At 40.7% G+C, this 9487-nt stretch overlaps 1 protein-coding gene across 3 annotated transcripts in view; it reads left to right on the forward strand.

Moving 5' to 3' along the window:
• The window catches only part of pard3aa (par-3 family cell polarity regulator alpha, a), a 403329-nt gene that overhangs the window by 43394 nt on the left and 350448 nt on the right, over positions 1-9487 (forward strand). For all 3 annotated transcript variants that reach the window (XM_060869627.1, XM_060869625.1, XM_060869626.1), the window contains exon 2: positions 5692-5793. In XM_060869627.1, coding sequence (XP_060725610.1) covers positions 5692-5793 — 102 coding nt within the window. The remainder of the gene's footprint in view (positions 1-5691; positions 5794-9487) is intronic.

Raw genomic sequence — 9487 nt, forward strand, 5'->3', positions numbered from 1 at the left:
AAAAGATGTTTTGAATTAGCCAAAGTTTTCCCATTTTTTTTTATCTCATTTTCCATTGACTGGGAAACATCCTGTAATTTTATGTGGTTATGAGGGTTTAAAAAGCATACTTCTTCTGAGATTACTCCCTCTCGCAAGCCCATGTCTTGGTGTTACCAGCATCTTTTTTTTTTTTTTGTGGCCAGAACAGCCCTGGCAAGCAGGAACTAGAAATTTTCTCCAGATCTTTAACATCTGGTGTATGGGATCACTTTAACCGAAATGTCATCTTGTGCCAAATCTACTAAGTATGTGCACAGTGAACACCGGCACTTACACCACCAGTGCTGTTATGTCTCGATCCTTTCTGAGGAAGAAAAGAAAGGACCTGATTAAAGGTGGGGTCTCCATTGTTTGAAAGACAAAGTTGACATTTGAAATCACCAAAACAAACACGCCCCTAACCCAAATAGGTCCCACCCCTGTATTGATAGCTCCGCCCACACATACATACGTAACCCAGGCAACTACAGGAAAGAAATGTGTCTTTATCACAGCTGAAGGGAAGAACAATACGATTGCAGATAAACCAACAAGCAAAAATGACACACAAGCATAAAGGACATGTAAAGGACAAAGGCATATATTAGTTCTGTGTAACAAAGCAAAACCAACGTTACTCACCTATCGAGAAGGAAAAAAGCGCCTCGGCGTCTTAAGTAAAGTTGGCCACATATTCACAGATTGGAGTTTCCAGAGTCAATAACTCCTGAGCTAAACACTGTTACTACACAAAACACGGTTGTAGCTGCGTCTCTACATTACTACGATAGAAAAGAGGTGTTATTTGTGTAGTAACAGCGTTTAGCTCAGGAGTTATTGACTCGGGAAACTCCAATCTGTGAATATGTGCCAACTTCCTGCTCCTTCAGTTCTCTCCAGCGCTGGAAAGCTGATCCTATATTAACACGTCCTACTTCTTGCCTTATCGTAAGACTTTCTTCTCTTTCTTTCTTTGTTTTTATCCTCCATGTCAATGTTAAAACCGCTTTCTGCTAATGTCACACATGCGCACTGAACACTCTCTCCGCCCATATTGACAAGACACGCCCCTTTCTGCTCATTGGCTACACGTTTGTTTGATTTTTGTTTATTATTCGGCCCGACTCAGTTTTCTGAAGCATTTCTCAAAAATCGGAGACCCCACCTTTTAAGACGTTCCTACTGGGTAGCAGAGACGTATCTAGGGCCACAGAGCGGAAACGTATCTAGGGCCACAGATCGTTACGTGACTCTGACGGCATGGATTTACATTTCTGGCATTCGGTACACCTTTATACAGATCGACTTCCATTTTTATCTCATTTTATATAACTGAGCAATTAAAGGTTCAGGGCCTTGCTCAGGGGCCCAGCAGTATCTGCAGGGTGGATGTGGGATTCGTAACCTTCCAATCAGTAGTCTGTCACTTTAACCCCTAGACAACCACATCCCCAGGGATCTGATTTAACGAATACAAATAATTTCTCCTCTCTTAAGTTTCAAAATTTCAGTACATGATTAAGTCGCCGGCGTGATTGCTGACAAAAAATACAGCATATAGGTGTGTCTTTGACAAATGGCTTCATTTTCATTATTTGAGCTTATTATGCAGTTTGAGGTGTTACTTTGACTCATCTGGTTTATTTATTTATTTATTAATTGTTATTTTTTAATTAATTTATGCTGTGGTGTCATGCATAAGAAAACCCAGATGAATAGGAAGAGAATTGTACAATGAGGAAAAGAGGCACTTCGTAATTCTGTCCATTTCTCTTCCTCTGTCTGCGTCTGTCTCACATGAAGAGACCTGAATTCTTCATTCCATTGTTTAAATAAAGCTTATTGTCGGAACAGATCAGATAAGAGAGATGAGGAACGATAGTAAAGATGTTAATCAGTGCTGAGGGAAATGTCAAGCCAGACCGGGGACTTGCTACCAATGTAGTCTTTGTGTCTCCCGTCTCTGTCTCCGTGAAGTCTGTACGTACACGTGTGTTTGTTCACACAGTGACACGATGACTAACGTCTCTGTTCATTCCTTGTCGTTTGTCTAAGCCTCAGTCATAGCCGTGGATCTCGAACTTGTCAGACATGATCTGAGGCTAACAAGCTCAGCTTCGCGTACACCAAACACCGTAACGCTCACGCTGGGCTTTTCGCTCCTGAAATCAAAGAGGTGGAGCTAAGCTTTAATCACAGCAAGTGTCAGAACATGTAACTGGATTTTGAAAGATTTAAAAAATATATTTTTAATCCAGTTTAATCTTCACTGGATGTGCTCGCTGTGCTCCGGAGCTCTAAACGGTAGCTGCCTCGTAGTCGATAAAGGTTTAGTGCAGCAGTTAGTGTTAGAGCTCTGGGTTTTTTTTTAACGTTCTATCTTGTGTTCAATTTCTGGATTTAGAAAGAGACTTTAATTAATAAAACAAACTTTATTATTTGATTAATGAAGCAAATTGTTTTTATTCCTTAACAAGCCAAATTATTTTGCTCCTCGCACGACGTGATGTAGACAAAAGACGTCTTGAGCCAGGCAGAGATGATGGAAAAATTGAGAAGGCTTTAAAAAAAAAAAAAAAAAAAAGTAATTGTGTTCTTGAAGTGCTTTTGTAATATTGCACCCAAACTCCCCACAGCCCCCTCTCTCTCTGTCTCGCTTGGCCCATGTTTGTCTGTCTATCTGTCTTTCTCTCTCCCTTTCCCTATCTCTGTCTGTCTGTCCGTCTGTCTGTCTGTCTCTTACTTTTTATGCTCTTGTCTGTCTCTCTCTCTCTCTCTCTCTCCTTTTCTCCATCCTTCTCTCTAACTCTCCTCCCATCTCTCCCATCTGACTTGTTTCTTCATTTCTTTCTGTTCTCTGTCTCTCTCCATCTCATCCGTTTCTTCTCTCTCACTTTCTCTCACACGCCCGCTCTCTCTCCTGCTCTCCCTCTTGGTCTAGCCAGCATTGTGCCATCATTCTCCCGTTAGAGTTTTGGACTCTTACACCATTCTGGACTGGAATGTTGGAATGTTATCTCAAGAGCAGCGTCTCTTTCACTAACATTTGCACAAGAAGCTTGTGGGATCCTGTGTCTGTTTGTGCGAGGTTTGACTAGCAATGTTGGCTTAACACGTGTGTGTGTGTGTGTAGTTCATTGTTTCTCTTTTGCACCTCTGCTGTCTTTCCAGATTTGTAGCTTAAAAACTTTCCATTTTCCTTCTTTTTTTTTTTTTTTTTGTCCTCTTATCCCTAATGATCTTTCTGCTCTCTCAGCTGGAACCTATTCCTACTTGTTCACTGCTTAAATCCCCCATGGGAACTCTTGGCTTTGTTCTACAAATAGACCCTTAGACCCTCATAAATAACTACACCACGTGCCATCCTTCTGTACATTGTGATATGAATTATGTTTACTTTTTTCCCCCTATTTGAAGTTGATGTGCTTTGAATTGTGAAGACGTCTGATCTTAATTTTGCGTGTCTGAAGATTTTTGAACATGCAGATTTTGTTCCTACTGCAGATTTTGTTCCCATATTTGCTGATTCTGGTTGTGGGCTTTTGCGGCAAGGAAATGTCTTCCAGATACATTGGTAAACTCGGTTGAACCCGTCGACACGGCAGTTAAAAGCGTTGTGCGTATTATTTTTCCCCGTTTTTGACCGGAGTTGTTTATGGTCAGTGTAATTTTAAGTGAGTGATGTGGATATCTCTTATTATGCTGGCCAAGTTAATCTGCGCTGCCAGAAAGGTTTTAAAGCCAGAGATGGGATGTCGTTATATAGCCTGGGGATTTATGTAAAAGAAGGTGAGAAGCAAGTAGAAATGGAGGCTTAATAGACAGAATGAGAGAAAATGGCATACAGCAGAAGACATCTGTAAGCAAGGCCTTCCCCATGTTCATCCTTCTCCTCCTCCACCTCCTGTGAAGTGCTGCCAGAGTGCGTGTGTGTGTTTGTGTGTGTGTGCGCGCCAGGTTGGATGTAGCCAGTCATTTTTGTGCGTGTGCACTAAATTCCAGCAGTTCGGCCCAGAATCGAGTGGCATTGAATGTGGCATCGATGAGCGGCAGCTGGAAAAATAGTTATGTGCATTTTTAGGTATTTTTCTATGCATGTGTATGTGCTACTGTCCAAGGCGTGTATGTTAATTTAATTCTTCCTCCTTAACAAGATAAGCCTGAGGTTATCTTAATACCACACTCCCTTCCGACACACACCAAAGAGAGGCATACTTAAACTTGAGCCAGAGCATGTGCACAGTTGATCGGTCTTGTGTTATTCGATCCGGTGTGTCGGCTCCCGTAACATAAACCTGAACCCGAGGACAGTTTCTCAAAACAACCTGTTGCCTCTGTTGATATTCGCGTGAGGTCGGAGCTTTATCTCGATCCCTTGTGTATTCGTATAGGATGTTGAAAATTAGAATTTCCAAACAAACAGATCATTTCAGAACAAATCCTTTATCAGCTGTATATATGGACTGACCGTCTACTGTATGAGCAGTTATACAATCAGCCAATCATACGGCAGCAGAGAAGTGCATAGACTTGTGACAACTGATATACAGATACAGGTCAAGTGCTTCAGTTAATGTTTCAACTTCAGACATCAAAACAGGAAAAAACTATAAAAATAGTTCATTCATGACAAACAAGAGCACTAAAGAGCCTAAACTGGGAGAGTTAAAGAGTAGAAACACATCACCTTGTATGTGTTTTTTTTTTTAAATGAGCGGCATATGTAGCTGCAATATGTAGAACTCAGATACAAAAGCTTGATGTGTGCATTAAGTTATTGAAATGTGTATATATATAATTTAATTTTATTTCTATAGCTCTTAACAATAGACAATGTCTTAAAGCAGCTTCACACGTACATTTATTTGAATGTATCCCTAATGAGCAAGCATGAGGCGACTGTGGCAAGCAAAAAACCCTTAGATGGTATAAGGATGAAACCTGGAGAGGAACCAGACTCAAAAGGGAACCTCATCCTCATTTTGGGTTCTTGCCTGGTCCGGGTAGTTGTGCTGGGTTTCTGCCTTGTCAGGGTAGTTGTGCTGGGTTCCTGCCTGGTCAGGGTAGTTGTGCTGGGTTCCTGCCTGGTCAGGGTAGTTGTGCTGCGTTTCTGCCTGGTCAGGGTAGTTGTGCTGCGTTTCTGCCTGGTCAGGGTAGTTGTGCTGCGTTTCTGCCTGGTCAGGGTAGTTGTGCTGCGTTTCTGCCTGGTCAGGGTAGTTATACTGCTCTAAAGCTGCTAAAAGTTTAATAGACTTTTCTCTCTATGTTCTAGTTCTACTGAACTAGAAGGGGAGAGAGAGAGAGAGAGAGAGAGAGAGAGAGAGAGAGAGAGTTTACAGGCAGTGTTAGGATTTCTACAGCCTGTTTTTTTTTTTCCTTATCTTTTTTCTTTTCCTTTTTTTGGGACCTGCTATCTGTTCACAAAATAAGAAGAAATACCCCTTTGTTTTAGGCCACGCCCACTTTGAGCTCAATTAGTATTTTGAGCCTGAAACAGATAGGCATAGTGTCATTGTGTTGCATGCACTCTTACTATAAGTAGTAAGAAAGAAAGAAGAGAAGAAGGGTTGAATAACTTTTGCTAAGAGTGGTCTAGTTGAAGATAATGACTGAATAGCTGTTAGTGATACACGTGTCATTTGATAATTTATCTGTTTTCTGTGTCTTTAGGACCCAGCCTATTGGATCCAGGTTCACCGGTTGGAGCATGGTGATGGCGGCATCCTGGACCTGGACGATGTGTTATGTGACGTTGCTGATGACAAAGATAGGGTGAGTGTGTGTTTTTTTTTTTTTTTTCTTTTTTCTTTTTCTCCTCTGATCCTGAAGTTTAGGCTTCATCCTGAGATGACAAGATGCCACGTCTAAGTCCCACATCAAAGCCGTCTCCACTTCAGCATGCTCTGTTCCGGCCAGGATGTGGCTCATGTGGTTACGCTTATCACACTTCTTCCTCTTTTTATCAGTCGGTGTGTGTCACATGGTGACTTGGTCTAATTATTCACTTGTAGGATTGCTCACTCATTTCAGTAACAAGGTATACAACAAAGATGTAAAATTGCCCGGATGAGGTCATCACAAAGGCATGCAGTGTTTTGCCATTTGTCAGTGGCTAGTCACAGTTAGTTCCTGTTTACGTGTGTGTGTGTGTGTTCTATGATTTACACCAGCAGTAACACACTCAACCTTTGAGCTAATTGTTGTGGTGTTCAAATCGCAAACTAATTACTCTGTCGCTAATCAGCTAGCATGCTAGCACAGCTTTGATTTACCCAGCTTGCCTCTTTGATCCCATGTGGTTTTACTGTGGTGCTGTTGATTTAAATGCATATTTCATGAGATTAATAGAGTAGTGAGATATCACAAATGTACCTTTTACTGATTTGAAAGCCTTATCTGCTATTAATTTTAAATAATCACTTTCATCTTAAGTGCATGAGGGTTGCCATGCTGCCGAAGTGGAGCACCGAGGATATGGGAAGTGGTGTGTGTGGTTGGGGGTGTTACTTAATGTAGGACATAAATTATAATAGAGAGCAGCATAGCTTTTGTTTCAGATGATTCCTGCTGCTCTCAGTGTTCTAGATTAACTTGGAAGGAAGGAGAGCTGACTGTAAACCTACGACTGGATTTCATTCATGTCTAAAATACTTTGAAGATCATACACATGACTTTGTGCTCAGCAATAAACAGCTGTCGGATTTCAGGATTTGCAGACAGGACTAAAAAAAACCTAGACTAAAGAGGGACAGCTCAGGTTGGCGGTTTTGGGGACAAGGTCAGAGAGGCTAGATTGAGATGGTTTGGATGTGTACAGAGGAGGGAGATGGTTATATTGGTAGAAGGATGTTGGAGATGGAGCTGCAGGTAAGAGGTCAAGAGGAAGGACAAAGAGGAGATATATGGATGTGTTAAATGAGGACATGAAGTTGATTGGTGTGAGAGTAGAGGATGACGAGGATAGAGTTAGGTGGAGACAGATGATTCGCTGTGGTGATCCCTAACGGGAAAAACCGAAAGTATAAGAAGAAGAAGATTCACTCGGTTTGTATATGTCTGTTTATTACGTTTGCCCTGCTGTTACCACTATACGAATGTTTCTATATTGCACTAACTGTGATTCTATTATACAAACGTTATATATTGCTTTGACAATGTAAACACTTGATAAGAGAGAAGAGAAACTATATTTCGATTCCTCTGTATGACTGAACATATGGTAAACTTACAGCATATGAGTGGGCTGGATGATGTATCATGACACTTGAAGGCATATTTGTTGTACACGATATTTATCACGATATATAAGCTCGATAACCATCTGCAGTGGTAACACTATATATTAGAACGCCTTATTAAAACGTTGCCTACAATGTGAACTGAAAAGTATAAAACATGACGCATTTAGATATTTTTTTTTGTCTACAGAATTCTAAAAAAGAAGTAAAAAAAAATTATTGCTGCTATAGATTTGACTGTATCTGTAACCGGCATGAATGTTTTACTCTACAGACTTTTTATTCTGATGATGCTTTAATCTACTTAGAAGTGATGAAATATCCATTTCAAGCATAGACTTGTGTGGTGAAGTGGCTGAAACACGCATTTTAAACAGATCGATTGATAGAGGCACAGTGCTTGGCTCTGTATGTGTGTGTCACTGAGAGACAAGAACTCATACAGGTGTCATTGTTTTTGTGTGTGCATGCGCATCCACTTCTCCTGGAAGAGGTGGGTGCTTTGATTTGCAGGCTGCCATGGTAACATGTCTGTTACGACACACACACACACACACACACACCTGCAGCACTGCTGTGAGAGATTCCTCTGAGGACTACGCCAACCCAGCTCACATCCCTCCCACATTATCATCTTCTGTTCTTCATCTTCACACTCCTTTTCTCACACTCATCTGTCTCAGGCGCCATTATAACACTCTGTCTATTTTTTCTCTCGCCAAACGTCTGCAATAATATCGACGATACGAATTTCCAGCTGTTTGACAGATGGCAGAGGCGACATCTGTGAGAAGAGAGGAGAGAGCGATACACACGTTCTCCACAGTCTAAAGCACTTTGCAGGGACATGGCTATTTATAACATTTATTTATTTAATGTACATATATTTACATATTTATCTGCAATTGTTCTTGTGCACATTATCTCCTATCTGCATTCTTGGTGGATGATAAATGGCATTTCACTGCTATGTACCTGTACTATGCAATTTCAATGAAGATCTGTCTGTCTTTTTGTCTCTTTGTCTGTCTCTCTTTCTGTGTCTTTGACTCTCTGTCTGGCCATCTCTTTATCTGTCTGGCATTATATCCATCCATCCATCCATCCATCCATCCATCCAATGAATCTGTCTGTCTGTCTCTACCTAATCTATCTGTCTGCCTGTCTGTCTGTATCTATGTAAACTATCTATTGATCTCATCTATCTATCTAATTCTCTCCGTCTGTCTCTTTCTATCTCTCTGTCTATCACTCTCTCTCTGGCTCTGTATATATCTACCTGTCTGTCTGTCTGTCTGTCTCTCTATATTATGTGACAGAACCCGGGCTACAGTTATCTCATCTCTTTATCACCATGTTCCCAGAAGAGCATGAGGCCTGCTATATGAAGCGCCGGCCTCTGTAGCTTTGAACGTTCTCTGATTTATGACGTTCTACAGAGAGATATTATGAAAAGTAGTACTTAATAAAGACCTCACACACTGTTCAAATAGCAGGACTGACATGCTTTTAGTGGACGGAACATTATAAGGATTTAGCTATAATGTCATGGGCAGTATGGAGGCGACAATAAAGCCAATAAAGAAGTTGAGAATATTCTGTACGTTGGCATAACGGATTACTAGCATAGTCCGGATTTCATACTCTTGCTCTGGTTACCCTTAAGATATGATGAATGATGTAAAAAAAAACAATGCAGTTTTTAAGATAAATTCCTGAAATGCACACTTCACATTATGAAAAAATGTTCACAAGCTGAAAAAAACTAAAACTTCGGTTAAATCCTTTGTGTTACAGATGATATATATTTGGAATGATTTTTCTTTATTTTTATCTGTCTGTCTTTATATCTGTCTGTCTTTCTTTTTTTATATCTGTCTTTCTTTGGTTATCTATCTATCCATCCATCCTATCTATCCAGCCTATCTATCCATCCTATCTATCCATCCTATCTATCTAACCTCACACTCTCTTGTGCTCTCTCTCCCCTTCTTTATTTCTGGGTCTGTCTCCGTCTTCTTCTCTGTCTTTTTCTCTGTCTCTCTGTCTTCTTGTCTGTCTTTTTTACTCTGTCTTTCTTTCAAGTAGGTATTTAGGATGCGTTTGTGTCCTTTTATCAGTGCTGTCATGCCAACGGGATTTACCCTTGAACTGCTCCACATGAGCCCCCTGGCTGTCACATCGTGTCATTACACCACTTCTGAATACACAATAACAGGTTTATTAAG

Source organism: Tachysurus vachellii, chromosome 5 (assembly GCF_030014155.1).
Source record: "Tachysurus vachellii isolate PV-2020 chromosome 5, HZAU_Pvac_v1, whole genome shotgun sequence".
Classification (NCBI taxonomy): domain Eukaryota; kingdom Metazoa; phylum Chordata; class Actinopteri; order Siluriformes; family Bagridae; genus Tachysurus; species Tachysurus vachellii.